We start from the raw sequence: 24,579 nt of genomic DNA, 5'->3' as shown, positions 1-24,579 counted from the left end.
GGAATACCATCAAGAGGGACCTGGACAGGCTTGAGAGGTAGGCCTGTGCAAACCTCATCAGGTTCAACAAGGCCAAGAGCAAGGTCCTGCACTTGGGTTGGGGCAATCCCAAGCACAAATATAGGTTGGGTGGAGAATGGATTGAGAGCACTTGTGTCAATTTGCACTTGCAGCCCAGAAAGCCAAATACATCCTGGGCTGCATCAAAACAAGTGTGGCCAGCAGGTCAGGGGAGGTGATTCTCCCCCTCTGCTTTGCTCTTGTGAGACAGACACCATGTGGAGTGCTGCATTCAGCCCTGGGGCCTCCAACCTAAGAAGGGCATGGACATGTTGGAGCAAGTCCAGAGGTGGGACATGTTGGAGCAAGTCCAGAGGTGGGCCATGAGTATGATCAATGGGCTGGAGCACCTCTCCTATGAAGACAGGCTGAGGGAGCTGGGGTTGTTCAGCCTGGAGAACAGAAGGCTCCGGGGAGACCTTACTGCCACCTTCCAGTGCCTAAAGTGGGCCTACAGGAAAGCTGGAGAGAGACTCTTTGTCAGGGAGTGTAGGGATAGGACAAGGGGTTGTTACCACTAACAGACTCTTCATCATAACTGTAAATATTTGAGCTCAAAGCTGAACAATTGTGCGATGCTCACTTAACTTTAAAGCACCTGCCTAAGCATAAGATAACAGAAGCTTTGCAGTGGGAATATATGGAACTGCCTGCATGAAACAGACTGCTTCTTTCTTCTTATCTGCTGAAACAGCACAATGGAGAATCTTGAGAAGAAAGATGAGACTGCACACACCTCCATGCTACAAGGAGGATCAGCAAACACACGACTGTGACCCCCAGGGGTCTTTAAAGACACTTGGAGACCCTTGCCCAGGGTTGTGACGCATTCACAAGCAGGAGGAGCCTATGTAAGTACTTTTTCGGAAAGTGATGAATATGTATAATAATTCCAAGAAAAAAATGAATATGTATCAAGCAACATTAATATAACCTACCTGCATCACTCAACTGGCATGGATGATTGGTGGAACAATCCTGCATGCATCCGAAACCATAATAAAGAATGTCTGCTTCTTAACATTACATTGACATTAAGGGTTTTATCTGAGATACTTTGGTAACAGGGTAATGGCTTTAAACTAAAAGAGGGTAGATTTAAATTGGATATAAGGAAGAAATTCTTTAATTTTAGGGTGGTGAGACACTGGAGCAGGTTACCCAGAGGAGTCGTGGATGCCCCATCCCTGGAAGTATTTAAGGCCAGGTTGGATGGGGCTTTAAGCAACCTGGTCTAGTGGGAGGTGTCCCTGTCCATGGCAGGGGGGTTGGAACTAGATTATCCTTCAGGGTGTCTTTCAACCCAAACCATTCTATGAATAGCAAGCAAGTGAACAGCAGGGAGGAGAATGTGAAACAGATTTTGTTAGGGAACACATATGTTGCTTTCTCATGAAGTCTTCACACAACAGTTTTTCTACTGTGTTTAAATATACAAGTAATAAGGGCCACCCAGATGATGGATCACCTCTCATTTGAGGGAAGGCTAAGAGAGTTGGGACTGTTCAGCCTAAAGAGGAGAATCGGGGGGTTCTCATCAATGTATAAAAACCTGAAGGGCAGGTGCAACAATGACAGCCTTGCTGTTTTCAATGGTGCTTAGTGCCAGGACAAGAAGCATTGGACACAAACTGGAACATAGAATGTTTCATCTGAACATCAATAAACACATCTTTGCTGTGAGGATAACTGAGCACTGGCACAGGTTGTCCAGAATGGCTGTGGATTCTTCCTCCCTGGAGATCTTTAAAAGCCATCTGGACATGGTCCTGGGCAACCTGCTTTAGATGTCCCCGCTTGAGCAGAGGAATTGGACAAGATGACCTCCAAAGGTCCCTTCCAACCTCAACCTTTCTGTGAATCTGTTATTGTTATGCTAAGTGAAAAAACTATTAGCTAAGTGCGGGTAAATCATCTTTGGGGAGCAACAAAAAAACCTTGTGTGTGTGGCAATGCAAAAAGCAACTTTAGAAAAGGGTCTACACTCAATTACCTCTACCAAGTGCAGAACACCACAATCCCTGTAAAATATGGTTTTAGAATCAAAAGGATTTTAAAACTCTATAGCCACAAGGAGAAGATTTACATCAACCAAATTGTCTTTGGGACATCTTTGCAAAGGCAGCAATGTTTTAAGTATCCTATGGACAACTTGGAGGTAATGTCAAAAGGATGATATTCACACTGTACCCTTGCTATTTTATAAATCAAAGAATACACATTATTCCTTCCACTCTCAGGTTACGAGAGTGGAACTGGGCTGCCTGTGATTGTTGCCTGTTTGCTTTTGAGCATCATCGGTTAATTAAGGTAGAAAATGCCACTACAGAATGTCAGTTATTTTTTTAGCCCAGAAATAACAGCTTGCATTCTGCTCTCTTGATGGTGCCGGCCTGTAATCCCACTGGTCCCATGCTCTCCAAAATTCAACAGAGTCAAAGGCAGAACACAATTCTTACTGAGCTGACTAAAAATAAAATAACATTTCCCTCTTGTCTTTTTTCAAATACCTTGGATACATTTGACATGTTTATTTTGTCATAACATCTATAAATCATGCAAATAATCAGTGCATGCTCTCCTCAGATGGTTTGGGGCTTTTTCTTATAAATAAAGGTTAAAAGTTCCAGAAAGTCTTGTAACAGCATAGGCACTTTCTTTGGGCTGCAATTTGATGTGTTCTCTTTAAAGTAATTATATAGCTGGTTACAAGAGCTGCGACTGTTAATCTATTCCTCCTCACTTCTTTCAGAGAAACAACTGTTTGGAGACAGACATTCATTGTTAAAATCTAGCAGTGTTTTCTGAAGATACATAGACTAATAGACAATGACAGACTAACAATTGGCACTTAATACAGTGACTACTTGATGTAGTGGTATTACAGCTATGGTGATTACACTGGTTTAGACAATAAACAATTATTTGAATTATAAGGTACCTTTGCACAGAAGTTTGTGCAGTATGTTTCACACAATGCAAATCCCATCTGATTAACAGTTACAGTGACTGTCAGTATACAAGGACAATAACAGTATTGCAATGCTATCTGTCCCATCTTTGGCCTTATAATAACAATATAACTTTTAAAACTCCACTAATATTGATTAGACTGTGAAGTACCTTCACTCTGCTGCGTTAACATTCAGATTATGCATAAAGTTATATGACAGATCAACCACAGAGTAATTACATTATCAATTTATAATGACTGCATTATAAATGCCATCCACTTTATCAAAAGCTGATAGGAAATGGCATAATGACTTCTGGAATAGCAATCAGACGGATAAAATACTAAAACTCCGAGACATTTTGACAGTGGTTAGTAATGTTACCTTCATGGCTCTCAACACTCATAGTGGTCAAATTTTCAGACACTGCCATTTCTATGTGGGCACCAAAACACAAAAGAATTCAGAGTATGACATGCTGAGCATCATTAGAAACCTCACATATGCAAACAGAAAGGACAGACATAAAAGAATAACTGAAAGAAGCTTTGCTTCACACGTTTTACCTCTTATGCACAGGAGGTAGGAACACAGTAGAGACAGAAACTCATCTGATTTGGCCTAACTCGTTCAACCACAGTAAATCCCACACGTGGCAGCCACACTTCAGAACACCTGAAAACTCAGCCCTCTAAGTAGCTGTCCCACTGGGAGCTGAGTACTCTCCTAAATCTGCTCTTGATGGGGATGCTCAGTATTTCAATGCATCTTACACATCTCCTTTCAAGAAAACTGAGCAGGTAGAATTTCTTAAACTGATTCTACATAGTTTTCCCCACACCAGCCCTTCTCTTTGAATTACACTTCCCTTGAGAAACCAAATTTTATAAATTAACCAAAGTCACTGATCTTCATATGCAGTGTATTTTAAAACAACACAGCTGTCTAGTGGTAGTACTAGCTGATGCAAATAAAATGCTCACTGCTGCATATTTTTGCTGTCAAACACTTGACACTTCTGGACAATGACATTTTTGACATTCATTTAGATCTAAATTTAGAGGCTTTTTGCCTTTAAACCCCCTCAACACACTGCATCTGCAAAGTTTATTTGGAAACAACTAGGTCAAAGAGCAAGTAGATTTCATGTTGAACTGTGGAAACACAAACATCATGAACGGAAGAAGTTTTTGAGTAAAGATGGTCATTGAAATACTTCTAACTCCTGGTTCTTATCCCTCTGTGCCCTCACAGGTAAATGTTCACTCCATCATACAAACTCTCTGTTATTTTCAAGTCTTTAATCACTTGTCTACTCATGTTTTGGATTAGTCAGCTCCAAACTATCGCTTGGTATCAGAATATTCAAAATCACCAGGAACAACAAGAGTGAAAGAGAACTAACAATTTCTATCCCAAATATTTTCAGGGTAAAACAGAAAAAAAGCACCTAGATAAATGGTGTGGATTCTCAAGAAAGCCTCTCCTGTTACCAGCTCAGGGAACGGGGACAAACTCATATAAAAAGATGATGGCAGAATATTTTTGCTAGATAGAGCATTTTCAAGAAAGCTCTGAGAAATACAGCAATATTTGAAAAGCAAGAAGCTAAGCATAAATTTTTATGCAATATCAATAGCCAAATCACCTCAGATAAAACAGGAATGGAGCAGCTGGTAGTAATCTATCTAGAATCTGATAAAAAATAAAAAATATAATAAAAAATTGCCTTGAATTTGTAAATTACCCTCCACATCAGAAGTTTTATAAGTACTATTTAAAAGAAACAACAAAAAGATGTGACTTGGTGGAGTGGAATGTAGCACAGGCCTATGGAAACCCTCTGAAGAGCCCTTCCAGATATCAACATAGGCCATCAGAATGGTAGTTTCATATTGCTACTGAAAAGAACATGACAGCTGCTCTGGATCCTGGATTCAAGTCAGTATGCAGGGTGAATGGCAATGGCTACCCCCCACAGAACTAGCCTGTCTCACCAGATACTGGTCCAAAGCAGTTGGAAGATGACACCAATCCCTTTTCAGGCAGGAGAAAGGCAGGCAAGAACCCAACACGTTCAAAGAGGTATTCATGTCTCCCAAGGTAGCTCTGCATGTTCAATTTGCACTTGTGCAAATTTGTCCTCCAGGTTTGTCCTCTGCTATTGGAAAATAGTGTGGATGCAGGACATCATAAGAGCAGCATCTGGTCTTAATGTCACATGGGAGAGACAACAGAACGGGATGCAAAACTGGCACCTTTCTCCTCACAGCCTCTTTGAACTGCCAGAGAGGCCGCAGAAATGAAAAGAGAGAAGCATTACAGACCTGATCTGTCCTCTACCTTTTTTGCCACATTCTTCCCCAGTACTTCTTCCCAATTAGAGATACCATCTAAACAGCAGCAACAGCCCCTTGCAGAGATGCAAAGACAGAAGGGCAGAATGACAGCTATTAGCCCTTGCTCCACATGGCCCCCATCAGCTACTTCTGCAGTGGAAGGAGCTCTCCCACCTCTCTCCTGCTGTTCCTTTACAGCGAAGGGTGGGATCACCTTTAGATACCTGAGTGCTCTTTGTGGCTCTGCGTGGACAAGTCTCATAAAGCTACCCCGATATATTACTGAAGGCCATCTGAGAGGAAGAGAGGTGTCAAGGAATTCCATGAACAGAGAGTCATGTTGCAGCCAAACATGGAAACCAATTGAGGGTGGATATGGCCAGGACTTGAAGCTCTGGATTCCCCATAAACACCTGGAGGTATCCTTCCCTAAACAGCTCTCCTTTATTCTGGGCCTCTGACTTATTTGTTTTTTTCTTTTTACGTAACATCAAATCATTTTGCACAGAGACGAATAAAATAAACAAAACAAAACAAAAAATTACTTTAAACTTCTCAGGTTAACTGAAGTTTTTCCGGAAAGTGGAAGCATCACAGGGCCTTGTTCTCCAGGTGAAAGTGAGCCAGACACTAGGAAAAGAAAGGCAAATGTGCCAATAATGTCACTATCGCAGAATTATTCAGGCCAAGGTTTTCTGCAGCACATGAAACTGAAGAACAGTCTCTGGAAGCTTGCCAAGGCTGCTAAGCAAATATGGACAGACATCTGCTACTCAGTGAACACAACCCTCATACCAATTGCAGTATTTTGCTACAAGAGAAATGCATGTTTCCCAGAAGCTGTAATTCCTCCTATTCAGCACAGGCTCCCAGAAGTTAACTAAAGCTGTGTTCAGCAAGCTGGCTGTCACGATCACTTCACCTCTCAGCAAGGGAGAAGCTTATAAATTCTGTGGCAACCAACACCTACAGAAGTTCTTGACAGTACAGGATTTTTTCCTCTGAATGTTCACTATTGTCCATCACATACCTCTAGCACAACACATGGAAACTACAGAAAGCTTCCTTCTCCAAAAGTGAAAGAAATCAAGTTAACAAGTTATACAATTTGAGAGACAGTGACATTAAGCTCGCTCTCCACGTCACTCCCAACTAAAACCTTCAGTATAAACATAGCCTAAGTTTTGTGAAAGCTGCAAACTGAGGAAGAACTTAGATTTGGAAATTCTTTCCTATAACAACAGCTCACATCATGAGTCATAGGTATGACTTACATGTGCTAGTATTCTAAAAAAAAATATCTTTACATTGATGTTACTAATTTCTTGGTTAAATGGGACATTTATACTGCTCTGTTCAACGTCTCTCATAGCCACGTTCACTTATACTTCAAGCTCAGTTCCAATCTCAGATGGAGTTTATGCCTTCCCAAGGAACATCTGTAGCTTCCTCCAAAACCTTCTGCAGACATACCTTCTCCCCTTTCCCTGCTTCATTTATTAGTTTCAGGTGGTGTCCAGCTATCACACTGCCATCTTCCAGCTCAGCTGTGTGTGCTTTGTCCTTGAGAACAGAGATGGGAGCTGTGAACCTAGCAACTTCAACAGCTGCCACTAGCTGTTTACCGCTAGTGCTAAGCGCAGGCAGGAGGGAACTCAAAGTCCATCAATAGCAAACAATATTGTCCTTTATTGACACAACACAGCCATGGTTGTATGTCTAAAACCCACCTTCCCCCCCTCCCAGCCAACCGTGGCTGCATCCAGATGTACACTACAAGCAACTTCTGAGATTAGCAATGGCGAATCTTAAAGGTTGTTAGTTTGGAGTTAACAGCTCATTTTTAGCTTTACTGAAAATGTCCCTATTGCTACAATGCTAATTTGTCATAGTTTGCTGAGCATATTTTTTCTGTGTAAGAAAAGAAAATTGTATCAGTTAACACATGTATTTAATCTTGTAATTATCTCCCTTGTGACTATGTAAATAATCAAAAGCTATGTTTGTGAGTAGAGGACAGCTCATGTAGATTAATTACATTTTCTATAGAATACATCCCCTTGATTTGGCTTAAAGCAGCATTCAATCCTAACAGTGATACTACCTGTAAAAACAGGTGTTAGCTGTCCTTACAGGACAAATAAACAAAATCAGTTCTGATATTCTGTCCAGTTACTCGTTCATTTATGGCTTCACTGTATTTTCTGGATTTTTTCACAAATAATTGTCAGTTTAATGCCTTGTTAATTGCCTTGGGCTAGGGCATGCTAATACTACTCACTGATTAGTGTGCTGCTCTGGAAGGAGCTGTGCTCAGGTTAGGACAACCACATTTGTCACTACTCATGAAATGAAAAGGGCACGTCAGCTTTGGAAGGAGAGGATGGAACCCACCTAAATGAGCATTTTTTCCTCTGAATGTTCTCCCTTACTTGCACTTTTCATAGCTATTAAGATTCCTAGTTCGCAATTGTCCAACACTGTTTTTGTTCATTTTTGTCATCAAGAGCAGTTTGTTTGTTTTAAAGGAGCTTGGACATTGTTATTAATTAAACTACCATTAATTTTATTTTCTTCACATACTATAGTGATTCAATCATTAAAAATAATAATAATAAACCACTCATTTTTCCTTCCATTATTACTACCTCATTTTGCTTTAATGCACTTCCATATTTCCTGCATGCAATGACACTCTATTTTTTGTATATATTTCAGCGTGGGATATTAAAATGACTCTTTAGCGTTCTTTCCACGGATTTATTTTCCAGGAGAATCGCACGTTGCCTCTCTGTGGGATACACCTTCAGTGTCTCGTCATGCCCTCCAACTCTTCCCTCGCTCCGTTCCCTATTCCCCCAAACTCCCTGCCTTGCAGCCCCCTCCTGCTGACCCCACAACCCCTCGTTATCGGGGCTGACCCAGGACACCAACGCCTTGCCCACCGACATCCGCCTGAAGCCGGGCAGGGCCTCGGGGAGCTCCGGGCTCAGGGGGCGGCCGCCCTCGGCTCCCTCTCCCTGCGGGCCCAGCCCAGCCCGGCCCGTCCCGGCCGTGGGCGGTGTTGCAGCGCCGAGGCAGGGCGCGGCGGGCGCTGCGTGCTGGGGCCGTGCGGGGCGGCGCCGAGCGGGATGGGGACGGGGCCGGGCCGGGCGAGCCGCAGCTAGCGCCGCCGCGGCGGGAGAACAGGTAAACCCAGCGGAGATGTGGGGCTCGGCCGGGCGGGGGGCGCGGAGCGGGGCTGGCCGCGGGGGGCACCGAGAGCCCCGCAGAGCCTTTCCTGCGAGCCCGCGGCCGGTCGGGGTCCCTCAGCGAGCGGCCCCGCGGGCAGCGGCGGGGCCGGGGCTGTCGGGGGGGCCCTGCCCGGCGCCACCGGGTTCGCGATGCGGTGCTCGCCCCCCGCAGGGCTCTGCCTTCCCGTCAGCGCGGTGAAATTGGGCAGGGAAGGGCAGCCGGGGGGCGCGACTGCGGAGGGGACAGGAGAGAGGGGTCTTCTGGCAGGACCCCCCGGAGCCGGGGGTCCGCGTTGGCTGTGCGGGGTGCAGAAGTGGCACCCCCGAATTTGCTCTGCCTTCTTCATCCCTTACGGCTTTGAAAATGTGACCAACCCTTCAGTGGGAAGTAATCCGAAGGAGCTGGATAAATGTATCGGGTAATTTTTCATGGATCATGCTCATCTTTTTTTACCTGCCTGCTCGCCAGTCCGGTTACATCTCTGGATCAGTGGGGAATAGTAAAGCTCAACGTAAACAGGACAGCTTTTGCCATGGAAACAAAAGTTGCTAGGGGATGGGTTGCTGCTACGCAGTGGCGTGCACTGAAGCTGCGGTCATCTATCCCACATGTTCCTAGACATCTTGGGTTTAGACACTGAAAATCTGGTAAAGATAAATGACTTCCTGTGGCCTGGGTGCATGTTCTGGGCTCATGCTTAATGCAGATTTGAGTAACAGTCAGTCTTTCTTTCCAGCAAGTTTCCCAACATCTCAGCATTTAGTTTCTCAGCCATGAAGGTGAGACATGCAAATAGACATCAACAAGCAAGAGGACATATCTACTGCAGCATTTATTCACCCAGCGTAAATCGATGCAGGCACTAACATTTATGTAAAGCTGCTTTTTCCCACCATGCTCTGACTGTTTCAGTTCCTCTGCCTCATCAGTACATAGCAAGAACATAATGTTTACACTGCAGCTGAGAAAAGAGACCATCTTAGGCCAAATTACCAGACTGCTTCAGTGAGTCATATAGGGCTGGTAAGCCTTCTCTTTTCTCCTCTCTAAGGGATGAGATTTTTCCAAAAGGTAGGAGATTATGTTCAGACTCTTCCATTTATGATAAGTAAATAAAAGGTGCAGTAGCACTTGTATTATGCAGCGCTTGAAAAGGGCTAATGATGCCAACTAGATCTAGGCAAGTGTTTTTTGTTGTTGTTGGTTTTTTGTTTTTTTTTTCCATTTTAAAAGGTCATAGTACTCGATGCTGTCACAGCTCTTTCAGACAAAATATCATTTTCTTTTGTCTAGTATTCAACCTCCCAAGCTCTTATTTATTATTTTGCTCATATGCCTGACCAAAACCACCTATTAGCATTTGAGATTGCTACAGAAAAAGAATCTGTGTAAGATAAGTGATTATTACAGGTTCTGGGGTTCTTGCAGGTAATTCGTCATTAGAAACACCAATCCTCCCTATATGTTTCTCAACAGATAAACATAGAGACAGTGCAGTGAATTCAAGAAAAATATATTTGTACGGGTTTCTGTCACATTGCATTGAATCAGCAACTTCAGTTTCCTACAGTAACATTAATTTAAGAAAATCCAAATTCATCAATGTTTTCCACCTTCTTTCCAGAATTCTGGAAGGAAAAAAATGTTCTAAAATTGTTTCCTGGTGGCAGCTGGGTCTGGTACTACCCTGCCTTGACCTTGTCAAGTCAATTACATCCAGGAAAAGTGCCTCCCATTCTGCTCATTGTGTGACACTAAATACGCTCACCTGAGTACATTAAATTGGCAGCCAGTTGCATGTATAATTTAAGGAGGTAGCTTTGATATGAGAATGAAGAGCAGAGTAAGGACCTGAGAGCATGATTCTCTGTGGAGCTTGGTTGACCTCTTTATTTTCTTTTCTTTGTAGTATGGGAGATGCAGTGTTTGCTTACCAATAAGAAAAGGTAGGTTCAGGTATATGGTCCTATGTGATATTGAGGTATAGGCTGCACGAGCCTGTGTGTGACAATTGAGGCAGTTGTGGTAAAATACACTGTGGATTTGTTGTGATGTGCAGTCCTACATTGAGATTAGGTACAGTGCTTTCTGGGTTCGGTTCTAGGTTCAGCACCAGTTTGGAATGATTTTTGGCATATGGCAAACGTAACTCCCCTCATTCTTTGAATAGGCACAGATAGTGGGTACATGATAACTCAGATGACTTTTTACTGTCCGTGAAGTATTTAGGAGTTAACTAGGAGTTCAGAACACTATTTTTCTAGGTTAAGCCACTTATCATTTTTATTGAATATCATTTGCTACTTTTCCTTTGAATGGTGCAGTTTTCTATTATTTCTCATGGAAACACTCAAAAGGTACTTTATTGTCTCTTGTCAACTTGGAGGACTCTGCATATAGATGAGCTTGCCATGCTCTCCTTTTACCCTGAGGTATTCTCTTCTTTTATCTGTAGTGAGTAGACAGAGCTCTCTTCAGTGCTTGTCCTGTGGAAATTGGCAGCTAGCTAGATATTGAAGAAATAATTTCCAGAATAATTTCCAGAGTTTCCCCATAAGGGTGGAGATTATATGCATGTGACAATGTCACACATATCCTTGTCACTATTTTGTTGTTACTGTATCAAAAAGAGCTATGGATCAAAAGTTTAGAGCATTGAAAAAAATAGTTTTTTCAAGCTCTTTTATCAATGTCACCTTTGCCATAACTTGTCTGAGAGCCTTGAAATCTTGCCTTGAATCACAGTAGAGAACCTTGCAATCGTAAGATATTTAGATCATGGAAATCCCAAACTAAATACATATCAAATATACAAAGTAAATAAAAGCCAAGATGGTTAGCAATAAAGAGGAAGCAGTGAAGCCCTCTCTCACTGGGCCAAGAATGCAACCAAATTCCAAAAATTTAGAAGGTCCTCATCATACCAGTGCTGATTTCAGAACCAGCCAAGAGCTTCAGCTGGCTGCCATTACCTGTTGGCACGTTCTGGCTTCTGCTGAAGTTAAATGCAGCAGTATCTATTTTTTTCCTCACATAAACAGGTATTTCGTACCCAGCAAGATCAGACCTTACTGAAGGGCAAAGCGACTGCAAGGCTGTAAAACAGAGGTCCTAGCTGCAATGGGCACATCAAACCTTCCTTCCTTCCCTCCCTCCAAGTAAAATTGCAGTAGCTGTGGCAATCAGGTGAACCCGTTGAAGCTGTTTGAAGTTGATAAATTGAGTTGTGACATTCAGATTTGGGTACGAATTAACAGTTCCCTTTGGACTAAGACTTTCTGAACTCTTTAAAGAGAAGCCATTCAGCTTAAATAATACTGACCTATTGCTCAAGTTTTTGAGGGGCTGGTATTACTTTAATGAATTCACTAGCATCATACCTGTGCAAGTTCAGACCTGCATAGTTAAATACTAATTTTCTAAGTTAGGATAACTTCAGTGAAGTGGAAGAAAAAACAGAGAATTTTGTTAGCAGTTTCCATAGCAGGCAAAATTCTTATTTCATTAAAGTCAGCAGGAGCTTGGATATTGAATTCTCCAAGGGAGCAGTGATTTGCCACAAATTCAGTATTTGCATTTCATTCTTAGGTGAGCACACCAGTGCTGCTGTGCCATTCCATCTTTTTCATTTTAAACTATCTGTGCAGGATATGTAGGGTTTCAGTCTGGTTAGGACTTACTTTGCCTGCGTTTCTTATGGCGATGAATGTTATATCAGCACATAGTCTTAAAGTTCAAAAGCTCAGGTGAAAACATTTATAAAACAAACAAACAAAAAACCTCATCCAGCAATTCGAAAGTTTATAAGGTTGCAAACTCTCTATAGTGAACTGATAGAACTAGAGTCTGCATCAGAGGCAGTTTGAGCCTTTGAGGGATGATGGTTTTTGTTACCTGCCATCTTCTGCTTTTTTTCTATCTCCACGGAAACTGAGTAGCACACTAGCGTGAAGGATGGGGACCAGGCACCCTACATATGGGAGGGAGTGTTCATGCAGCATCTTTAGGCTGTGCTGCACCAAAATGCTCAGTGCCCTGGGTTTGCTTCAGCTGAGTCATTGCACACATTACCAGGCTCATTACCAAGGCTGTTTTTCTTCATGTCACCTGGAGCGTGTGTAGCTAGCTTTCATCTCCTGCCACGTCAATAATTAGATCTGCTTTGCATGAAACCTCTCATTGCAGGTAGGAAGGATGAGCTCCTATGCTGACATCTGCGGGACCAAGCACACGCAGGGCAGCACTGAGGGAGGTTACCAACGCTATGGAGTTCGGTCTTACCTGCATCAGTTTTATGAGGACTGCACAGCTTCAATATGGGAGTATGAGGATGATTTTCAGATCCAGAGATCGCCTAGCAGGTGGAGCTCTACGTTCTGGAAGGTACTACCCATTGCTGGGTACTGGAGAGAGAAACTCCTGTGTCAAGATATTCTAACTAACTAACGATCTTAGGGATTCAGTTGCTCAGGTTTCACTGAGATGACTGAGTAACCATCTGTCTTAACACAAAAGTGTATGTGTGTTTTGTTGTTGTTGTTGGTTTTTATTTTTCTTTAAACCAATATACATCAGCTTCCAGGGGAGTTCTGGGGTTTGGGGATCCTCTAGGTTCTCTGTCACAGGTAGCCACATGACTGAAACCTCAAAGTCTTGTTATGGGCAGGGTTTTCCAAATTCAAGAGCTTAATAGTCCTATAAGAGAATTACAAATGACACTCACTGGTAGGTTAACAGTGGAACTATGTGACCTGGGGATTAAGAACAGTAAGATCTCCATTAAGATCAGGGAACTTCAGAGAATCTGAGAATACCAGAGGTTGGAAGAGGTCTGTGGAGGTCATCTAATCCAAACCTACTGCTCTGATGGTAGCCCACTCTGTGTGAATCAATTTTTACACTAACGGGAATTGTGCCAGGAGTATTCTGTGAATTCTTCATGGCAAGTGATGGATATGACACAGACTATCATCGGGGCCTGAACAGTTGTGCTAAGCACCACCTCAAGATAAAGAAATAATCAGTCACACAGTACTGGGGTTAAACTGATCCTTTCTGTGACAGGCCTTTGGACATGAGATGCTATGTAGATGTATAGATGTGTATTCTGGTGTTTCCAGAACTGTCACTATTGAATTATATGAGTTGTAAAAAGATAGTTCCTCCGTATATTCTAGATCTAGTAGAGCCACCCAAAAGGAAAACATCAGCCTTCGCTTACAACAAAAAAATGTATCTGCAAGGCACTGTAAAAGATAAATGTTCTGTGGAACCGCTTACTAACAGAAAACTAGAAGGCCGTATTCATTGTTTGATTTTCTTTGTTTTCTAGGTCGGACTCATCTCTGGGACGGCTTTTATGCTGATCGGTTTAACAGTTCTTGTAGTGGGTTTTCTTGTGCCACCAAAAATCGAAGCTCTTGGGAAAGATGATTTTGTTGTGGTGGATACTCGTGCCATTCAGTTTAATGGGTCCCTTGATATATGCAAGCTGGCGGGAGCAATCTTGTTTTGCATTGGAGGGACCGCCATGTCAGCATGTCTGTTGATGTCTGCTTTTGCTAAAAGTTACTCCAAAGAAGAAAAGTACCTCCAGCAAAGATTTAAAGAGAGAATAGCAGATGTAAAAGCCCATGCAACCCCAGTCACAAAAGCGCCAGCACCAGGAGAATCAAAGATACCTGTCACTTTGTCCAAAGTTCAAAATGTCCAACCTTTACCTGAAACCTGACCCTTTGGTTTTGTTTCTCACTTGTAGATCACTTTACTGGAAAATATCAGCTGTTGTTGGCATACGTGCTAGTCAATTACAACATCAAATGCTCTGCTATACAAATTCACAGCTGATTGGGAAGCTGTTCCAGTGCAAATTTAGGACTGGGAGAAGTGAAATTATGTGATTAGACCTGTGACCAATATATGCAGTGTATTCAAACATTTTAATCTGTGTTGAACCAGTAAGTCCTATCAACAATGATTAGGTGTCTAGCTTACCAGATTGCATCCCTAGAAAATACAAGGTGCATTTATGACAGCTGTACCAGGAATACCTTACATTGCACTGTTTAAAGTTTAGATGAGTTGGTGTTTTGTTTTTTCTTGTCTTTAAAATACTCTTTACTCTGCCTGGTTCTGCTGTCTAGAGAGCCAAGGTTCTGCCCTTGTAGTGTGCACTTGTCCTCCTATCACATGCTACAGTCCTCATCGAAGTAATAATGCACAAGTAAAACATACATGACATTGGAGTGTCCTTAGTTGGATTCTGGCACAGTTTGCTTCTCAGTAAGGTTACTTTCTGGGAAAGGCAAATTGTATTTGTTTGCAGAACTGACACTTTTTTCTTAATCATTGTCATAGTAATAATAATAATAAAAAAAAAAAAAGAAGGAATTCATATGAAAGGAGGAACATAACACGCGTCTATCTTTGGTTTGAAATTGTTTCTACTGTTACGTTGTATTATGTTTGAAACGCATACAGATCGTTTCAGTTTTGGCTGGGTATGGATTACTAGGTGCAGTTTGACATGCCCAGGCCCTGTTTTATGTCAGTACGTTAACGCCATGTTAGATGACTTTAACATACTTATCTAAAGACATTTTGAAATGCTGTTTATATTTTTATAGATGATAGAAAAAGTTATGCTTACCAGATACATTTGTGTAAATGCTTTCCTGAAGACTTATACTTTCATTGAAGACCCTTGATTATTTTCTGACCTGGGGCAATTATTTCACTGTCTTAATCTATGGATTTAAATTAAACTGTTTAAAGGAGGATGTGACATTTGTATTCTCTGACGATATGTGCCACCTTATAGTTCTGTCTATTTTTTGAATGGATTGAATAAAATTCTAGGCGTGAGCCAATCATGAATTTTGTGAAAAATCTCTTTCTAGTCAGGCAAGTTTCTCTATAAATCTAATATTTTACTTGGAAAGGAGGAATTGGTAGTCAAAACTCAAATGCAGTCTGTGTTTCAGCTTTCTTACGTGAGGAAATCACTTTGGTGCTGAATCAAAAAGTTCCAATGTGGTAATGCTATGTGTAACAGCTATGCTCCTGTCCTTGATGATAAAGCATGTCCCGTTCCATTACTCAGTTCAGACCTTCATGGCATAAATAAACCGAATACATGTGTAGGAAAGTTTCAGCTGAATCTGTAGTAATTACCATAGCTGACAATAGCATCAGAAGAAAAATTTTCCTCTGAAAGAAATTAAAACTGCCTATCTAAGCAATGCAAGTGCAGTCTCCAAATGTTAGCACTAAAAAGATGCACAACTAAGAGCTTGTCATAAGCACGTAATTACACGGAATGAAATGAAGTAGGTGTTGGTGCTGCTGACAATTTATTGACACCCATACATTACAAGTCCAAAAGCACATTGGACCCAATGCTTAAATATAAGATTGTAATCTCAGGGTAGAAGCACATGAAAATAGTGCTAAAGATGAGGAGAGTGATAAGATGAGGAGCTGTGTATTATTTTAAAGGAAAGCCAGCAAGAATTTCATTATCAGGGATGAGCAGTAGTGATTACTTATGAGTGGTACATGGAAAAGAGCCATTGCCAGTGCTGTTTGTTAGTTACTCCAGGTGGAGAGAGTCCTTATCAGTTTCTTTTCAAGCTGAGAAGAATTTTGTTTACTACTACTTGCTTTCACTGCTGTTGGGTTATCAGTATGTGGGCAGCAGCGAGTCAAGCTGTCCTGACCTTTTCAATGCAGTTTTAATTAAAAATTGTGCATGGAGGAGATGTGACATTTTAAGTTTTACAGTGAAGTTCACTGAAGGAGACTAGAATGATAGCTCCTGTAGCTATTACTGAGTGCATCTCTCCATGTAAATTTAGTTAATGCTGTACTGGAAGTTGGACTGAAAATCCAGTTGGAAAAGAAAGCACGGGTTCAGCTTGTTTACCCAACGTAGCTATATGGGAATACAGTTCTTTAAACACACTCCATGCATAAATACATAGAAGTACTGCTAAATTTTTATTCATAGGACAGATGACCTGACAGTGAATGGAGCTGAAACAGCCAACAGGCGTTTGGTCCCACAGTGCATCGCTCCTGCAGAACTGAACGTCATTGACATTGTGAGAAAGGATGAGTCCTTCACGGCATTACTCAGGTGCTAAGGAAAAGAAAAACCCTCAAGGATCTTACTGAAGCTTGCTGGGATAGGAAATGTGTCAGGGATTTAGCAGCAGCAAAGCTGCTGGGGCTGTAACAGCTAATGGTGCCACACACATTTCGTCTTAAACCCTTGTTTCACTTGATTACAGATTTTACAGCAGATTTTTTTGACACCTCTAAAGGCTGAAATCCTTCACAACAAGAGTTTCTGTTCCACACAGGGCTTTTCCGGAAATACGGAGCATAAAATTATTTTGTTTATATTAAGAAGTCATACACCAGAAAGTTTAAGGCACATTAGAAACATTTTTGAGATTTGATTCCTTGTAATGTTTTAGCACCTTCGGCCTTTGGTGCAGGAACTGAAGTGTCGGCAAAAAAGCAGCGGTGATGTGCTTTCTGCTATTCCCACAGAAAATGCTGGTGATAAGTCCTCCAGGTGGGGAGCAATGAAGGGCAGGCAGCCCAGCTCTCTGAGAACTTTCCAGTGAGGCTAAGGACAGTCTATCCTTGCTCATATCTTTTCCCTGCCATATATATTTTCCCTTCTCCCATGTCCACTGAATCATAGAGCATGCCCTCCACTCCAGGACTGCCTAGGACTTCACCTCCTGACATTGGTTGCCATCACCTTTCCAAAGGACATATTACTGGATTAACTAGGGCAAATAAATCATGACTTGAACAGCAGAGACCTTTTTTTTTCCCCACCCACTGACCTCCTGCTAAACAGGTTTCTGTCAGTTTCTTCATGCTCACCCTATTTCTTGCCCTTCTAGCCTTATTTGGCTTAAAATTATGAAACCCCTTTTAGCCCAACACCATTTTGTGGTGAAAGAAATCACATTTTTCAGTCTGACTGATAATTAGTTTTGATTAATACATGCTCTCCCGATCATTAGGTCTGCATCCACTACCACACTGTGCAAAAGCTCCTCTTCACATCTGTTCTTTCCTCCCCGCTCCAGGCTGCCTTGACCCCTCTATTTTCCATTTGTTCCCAATGCACAGTGAATCACAAGCTAAAGCAGAGAAGCAGAAGTGTTCTCTCCTCCTGAGCTGCCTATAAGCACATTTAATTCTCCAGTTTCTGCTACAGCCTCTGCCTGCCATTTCCAAGTATGAGGTTTGCAATTATGCACAAGTGCAAGCAAACAGCTCTTCGTGAGAGCAGCAGCAGCAGCAGCATCCTGACCAGCAGCCAGAGGAGAAAGAGGGTTGGCAAGGAGAGTGCAGCACACAGAGCCTGCACTCAAGTGGGGGGGAGGGGGGGAGGGAGGGGTTCTCGTCTCCCCAGGGATCTGAAAGCCCTTGCAAAAGGCTGCAAGAGCCAAAGTTGGATGCACTTTGCAGGTAGCCTTCTATCAAAGGGCTAAAATAAAGGAATTAGCACTTGAGCTCACTCAGCACCAACTGGTGATTCTGCCATTACACAGCAGGCTGCTTTCTAAGCTCACACACTGCCCAACAGGGTTAGCAAGACAACATGATGCTCCTTGAATGGGCTCCGGAGGCACAACCTTGCCCCCTCCTCATTCCACCACTTCCACTGCTCTCTTAGCAGTGTTTTTAGTGGCATTTTTAGGGAGCATTAAACTGCTCCAACTGCTTAGGGTTAATGTCCACACATCATTACAGAAATGACATGGGTTTTGCCAGTTCATCCCCACAGCATAGTTATCCGCCAGGGAGCATCATCATGTATGAGGAGACCCATGTAGGATCCTCCTGTTTCCAATATTTAGAGACTCTGTCTGCTCCTTATGGAGCCTCCTGATGCCTGGGCAAACAATCCGCCCACACCCTCATTTTCCTCAGCTCTTATCTGGACACAAGGCAGACCACACAGCATGTGTTTCCTGTATTAGTTCTCTTGATGTACATTAAGCAGGGCAAAGCTCAGTTTTGCTCTCAGATAATTTACAGAGGGACTGTTATGAAAATAATCTCTGCATATTAACAATAAGTCAGGCAAACATTTCTCATGGCCATGCAAACAGAAGAAACAGAAAGCAAGCAACTGGCTTTATTGTTTTATCTAATCATTTGCAGCTGGTCTTCGAAGGCCTACTTTTTCCATTATTTACCATTTATGGGTTTTTGCAAATAAAGATGGAAGATAATTTTTAAACACTCCTAATAAGCCAGTCAATTTAATGGTACACCAGATATGCTGCTCTAGTAATCACTTGCAACTTCAGGCTGTTGTCTAGCTAAAGACAGTCTCCAATTTAAGGATATGAGAATGAGATGGAGCAAACCCTCTATGGAGCATCATTATTTCTCCATGCCTACTTTCATAACAACTTCAGCACCTGCTGCCCTTTCTCTCCTCATCTTCTTCAGCAGCCTCATGCCCTGCTATTACTTTCCTAAGCCCGGCATCTATTTCCAGCCACAGCAGCAGGGCTGTGGAAGAGATGTCCTTGAAGATGAAATCCCCAGCCAGAAGCACTCAAGAGGTTTCGTTACCTTAACTTCCTTGTCCTGGGATAAGCCACATGGTCAGCAGACTTTTAACAATGAACCCTTTGGTCACCTTGAACTAGGCCTTGTGTTTCATGAAAAGATAAATCTTCACTCATTTCTCCTTCTCTATGGATAGTGACTACTTTTATCCAGTGGGCACAAATCCTAGATCTTGGCTCACCAAGTTAATTCCTGTTTCTTGCGAACTCTAAGGGAGCAACATGAGAATGGCAGAGGAAGGTGCAAAGCTCAGTTTTTTCCTAGGACACTCACTTTGCACCAACAATCTCTAACCCACAAATACTGCAGAGCACAGGCACTGTTTTCAGAAAGATGATTTCTCACAGCCAAAGTGGAAGAAACAAATGCAGCAGAGAAACAGAGAGATGGTGTGTGGTAATGAAACCGTGACCCATGGCAGGAGAGGAAACAAGGTTAACTTCTGCATGAGGATACCAGGCTGGGTGTCTGGAGCACATTATGACTGCTCATCTCTAGACCAACATTTCATCACTGGGGCAGAGGAAATTTAAATCAGACCTCAAGTGAAATCAGCAGTCCTTCCCTACTGAGACAAGCAGAAGAATCTGCATATCAGTGAGTGGTGAGGCATGAATATATTTTCTTTCCTCAAGAGCAGGAGAAAAAAGCAATGGCACATGAAAGCGTCAAAGAGATGGGACCCATCTCCTAGGTGTCCCAGAGAGTCCCACCAGGATTATTTCCAGCTGAGCAGCAGCAGATCCCTCCAGCCAGCTCAGCTGCAACTGAGCAAGAGGGAACCTCAGCCCCTCTGACCAGTTCACCTGGGATGGGAAGGTGAACCAAAATGAGGATGAGGGCTCAGATGTCCACCACTACTCCACAACATATACAGCTACTGCTTCTTCCCTGGAAGGGAGAGAAATAAGGCTGACTGTGACTCACTGTGACAAAGTGAGTGGTGATGGCTGAGCTGCAAGCATCAAACTTGATCCCATGCTCCTGCTAGCTATGTTTGTCTCATCAAAAGTTTTATCTGGTAAGCAGCTGGACCAGCTACTAGTATGCACCAGGCATAGTCACAGTGTGGGCGAGTCTTGCTCAGCTACAGGGGAAAGGGAAGGTTGGGAGCAGTCAGGAGGTCTTAATGACTAATTTCTGTAAGAATAGAACCCTTTAAAATTATCTATTTTTTCTCCAACATCTTGACAGGATTTATCCTACTAGATAATATTTGGTTTGGAGTCAGAGCAATGCTTTTTCATTCTGCAGAGTTAAGCAGTTTTTGAAGGACAGAGAAACTCAAATGTTTTCACATTTGAAAGCTGAACTGTTTTTTATAGTTTTTGATATAGACAGGATGAGTAAAAAGAGAGAAGTGGCCCTAAGGTTGCAAGATTTGAAAGCAATGTAGTGAGTCTTAAGGAATATAACTTCCCTTTAAATTTTCTTACAAAGCCTTTTGTTCGAAGTCTCAACACGCTCTCCCACTATTGGGAGAACATTATTGTACTCTGAATGGTGAGGCTTGAAGTGTTTTAGATATAGGGTCACAGTTCAGGTGAGGGGCTGATTGAGGGAGGGAACCATTTGTCATTTACAGTGAGAGCACTGATATGATCTGTAACACCTGCATTAATTCTGTATCTCTTTATGCACACAGCCTCCCTGATGACACTTCTCACTCAGGTACAGCCTCCACAGCTGTGACGCCTGACTTCCACTGACTTCAGAAACATTCAGATTCGTGGTGTTAGGCTCCACCTCTATATTTGGCACCTTCCCTAGCTGCCACAATCAAGTATCCAGCAGTCAGTTTCTAATTTTTTTTTTCACGCTTCTATTTTTGGTAGGCCTCATGTACCCAATGCTCCTTTGTGAAGAAGCTGAAGGAGAAAACCCCAAACCAAAAGTGCCACTACAAATGAAAACACAACTCTCATTATAGTTTTGTGCTTTCTGTTAACAGCATTCTGCCATTTTACAGCACAGGTTTTGCACAGGTTTCAATTTACACACAACCTTTGCAAGCTATACTTTATTTCATGCTTGTTTAAAAAAATAAAAATCTGACTGTGGCAAAGGGAGCTAAATTATGCTATTTAAGCAGGACTGCCTTTTGCATGTGCCAACCAAAGTTTCTCTTTCCTGTGAAAGTCATCTGCTTGAAATTAAGACATGGATGTTAAATATTTTTAAGTGGATCCCAAGTGGACTTTATTCTTCAACATCATCTAATTTTAGGCTAATTCTTAAGCTGCTTGCTGAAACAGACAGTCCATTACAGGTGATTCAGCCAGGACCTCAGGTATTACGTACCATCCTCTGGAGGGCAATTTTCCTCCAGTCACAAACTGGACAGCCTAGAGAAACTGAGCTAGTATACTAGTATAACCACCGAGGTTGAATGTGTTGAATTAGGTGGTTTAATTATCTGGCTGGTGCTTTTTGTACACTTGGAATTCTGGAGCAGAGCAGGGCCACTCTCCTGGAAATCACTCTTGTTAGGAATTGGGTGTTCTGGAGAGGAATTTAGCCTTGAACATTTTTTAATTACTTTCTCATTTTTGTGTTTTGTTTTTGGAGCCTGGCAAATAGCTGTAGATGACTGCAAGGAAAACATGAACATTTGAAAGCATTCATAGTAACTGCACAGGTTGCTGGATGTCTGCCTACTGTTCAAAAGTATCCTGTTGCTTAAAATAGAAGTTATCTATGGAGTAGGTTAGTACTAAAGAACTTTGAATGTTTTAGTGTTACATTCTGTAGCAAAGTTTTCTATTTTTTTTCCTTGAATTTTACAGCTCCTTTCCAATTCCTTATGACTCGTCTACCTCCCAGGGAATTTTAGGCTGCTATTTCCATTTTACTTCAGGGCATCGAGTATTCTGAAACCTGTCTCAGCAAAGAACCAAAGTACACACATAATGTTAAAAAATATCACCCTTTTATAAAGTTTGCTAGATTTACTGATATTTTTCTGGTATAAGTATAGGAAATTTCAGCTACAATTAATAGTATTTTTCCCCACTTCAAGGTTATTGTATATGCAAATTATTTGTGTGTGCAGTATGTGTGAGCACACAAAAATGCACTCAGTTACCATGTTCATACACACTCCTTTAAGTTAATGCATGCAAATATGTGCATACAGAATAACCCAAATACATTGGATGGCTTCGATGTCTACTGTCATGTCTAAAGCAATTTGTTTGATTAAAATATAGATTGAAGACTATCAACCACCCAAAACAATACGTCCTTGAGATGCATCTCATTAAATCATTCTGATTGTTACCATTTAATAAATATATTCTTCCTCAAGATACTACATTTTGTACTTACATTTATTATCTAATACTTACTTTAATGTACCTTTGAGATAATCCATCAAAATACGCAAGAAACGCTCCTTTTTTCAGGATTTTCAAATAACCCAAATAGTTGCATTTATTATTTCTTTTTCTTATTTGTGCAGATTTATTTAGTTTTACTTTAAATGAGACTGAGGGAGGAACACATTTTCCTTATTTTCACCCATTTCTTTCGACAAATTAACTTTATTTTGGCTCTGACATGTTAGAGCACTGAAGCATTAAATAAAATGTAATGAAAACTGCAGCCTTATGGGATTTAAGTATATGCTTTAGTGTTGTGCTGAAAATTAGGAATTAATTCTTAGATTTGTAGACTATATAATAGCCAAATTGTCAGCATATTTTCTTTCACAGTTGCAATACCATAACTAACAAATCTTATTTATTTATTTATTTAAGTTCTAGGTATGGAAGTACCTAGAACAGCTAAAAATATCACCAGGTTTATAAATAATATCACTCATCCAAACATAGACTTAATGTCAAACTGGCCTTGGTATGAAACAAAAACGGGAGTGTCTGTATGCTAGTTCTTTTTAATAGCAAATTGTTTTTAAAAATAACATCAAAACAAGAAAACAATTCTTTAAAAAAAGAAAAAAGAAAAAAAAAAAAAGAAAACTTAGGAATATTAGAAGCTTAAGAAGATAATATTTTATAAGCTTAACAAAATAACATATTTCTCATGTAAAGCTGATGTAAGCTACCACACAGCAAATTCACACACACACACAAAACATTAGCAAGATAATCTGAATGCTTAATTACTATATTCACATCAGAATTGTTATGCATAAGTTATTTTTTTTTTCTGTATAAGAGAATCCAATTAAAAATACATGTTTTCAGTACTGTAAGAACGAATGATAAAATGGTTATATCTCCATTTTCAGAAAGTCCAGTTTGCTATTCTGAAGAAAAATATTCTGTCTTTCTCTCAAGATAAACAACAGAGGGGAAACATTTTAAAGGCAGAATACCACTCATAGGGACTTTCATGTTCCTATTAAAGACAATTACAATATCACAGTTCTCTAGAATTTAGTTTAAGCATTTAAATAATTCTTACTGATGTTTGTAGTTCTTTAAGCATGAAAGACACCGAACTTTGGGGGAAAAAGGAAGAAATTATAAAAACCATTGGCAGACAGAAGCTACAAATATAAAGCAATGAGAGAGTCACTATACAAATCCCTGTTTCTTCTCAATATTTTTTCTAAGTACTACATTTTGAAGTAAATGTTCTCCTAATTAAGTATCTCCATTAGATATTTTTGGATGTCAATTCAATTTCAAACTTCTGAGGATGAAGAACATCTCAGAGGTTGTTCAAGTCTTAATCTGCGATATAGTGGCAACAAGTCCTGTATTTGGGTACACCATTAACTTCTAGCAAAGAGCTAATTCATAGTAAGGTAAATACAAGCTCACTGTCATTTGTTTTGATTCAGCAGAATATTTTAGACCATGCTTACTGTTAACCACATGAGCTATTCAGCTCTAAGTGAGCAAAGATGCAGTGTTAGCCATTTTCCTTGGTGGTCTTTGCACAGAAAGTTTGGCAGGTACTCTGAAATAGAGCTGCCTGATCTGGACAGTTTAGCATTGTTTGATGGATTTCTATGCTGCTGTGTACATTGTTTCACTGCAGTATTAGCTACAAAGTTACCTAGACGATTGCTGTGTGTCATTTTCTTCATTAGCACTTAGAGTTATTTTATTCATACAGTTTGGGGGTTTACATTGTTGGTTGGTTGGTTTTACTTCTGCTTATTTGTAAGTGTCTTCTTAAATCCCAATGAAATCAAAGACATCTGAGCATAGGCTCAATTGCTGCATCAACTAAAAGAAGCATACATATTTGCTTAAGAGCTTGCCTAAATTAGCAGCTTGTTTTGAACCACGGATGTAATATTCCCTTTGACCTTCAACAGATCAACAAAGGACACACAAATCATAGGCATTTCAGAGTTACCATAGGCATACCACTCTAACCCTGTTCCTATGGTTTTTAACGTTACA

General features: G+C 41.2%; 1 protein-coding gene across 1 annotated transcript; it reads left to right on the top strand.

Moving 5' to 3' along the window:
• Positions 1-8,385: 8,385 nt before the first annotated feature.
• Positions 8,386-15,463, top strand: NRSN1 (neurensin 1). Its single transcript, XM_035318580.1, has 3 exons — positions 8,386-8,542; positions 12,773-12,970; positions 13,920-15,463. The coding sequence occupies exons 2-3, from the start codon at positions 12,782-12,784 to the stop codon at positions 14,316-14,318; spliced, it is 588 nt and encodes a 195-aa protein (XP_035174471.1). The 5' UTR covers positions 8,386-8,542; positions 12,773-12,781; the 3' UTR covers positions 14,319-15,463.
• Positions 15,464-24,579: the final 9,116 nt, after the last annotated feature.

Source organism: Oxyura jamaicensis, chromosome 2 (assembly GCF_011077185.1).
Source record: "Oxyura jamaicensis isolate SHBP4307 breed ruddy duck chromosome 2, BPBGC_Ojam_1.0, whole genome shotgun sequence".
Taxonomy (NCBI): domain Eukaryota; kingdom Metazoa; phylum Chordata; class Aves; order Anseriformes; family Anatidae; genus Oxyura; species Oxyura jamaicensis.
The sequence above is the reverse complement of the archived record's forward strand: the minus strand, read 5'-3'. Positions and strand labels throughout refer to the sequence as shown.

What these genes read in the sequence shown, in the direction of transcription:
- NRSN1 (XM_035318580.1), top strand. Translation starts at nt 12,782, where the DNA reads ATGAGCTCCTATGCTGACATCTGCGGGACCAAGCACACGCAGGGCAGC. An exon ending in GGAGCTCTACGTTCTGGAAG is followed by an intron (nt 12,971 to 13,919) that starts GTACTACCCATT and finishes TTTGTTTTCTAG; the next exon opens with GTCGGACTCATCTCTGGGAC.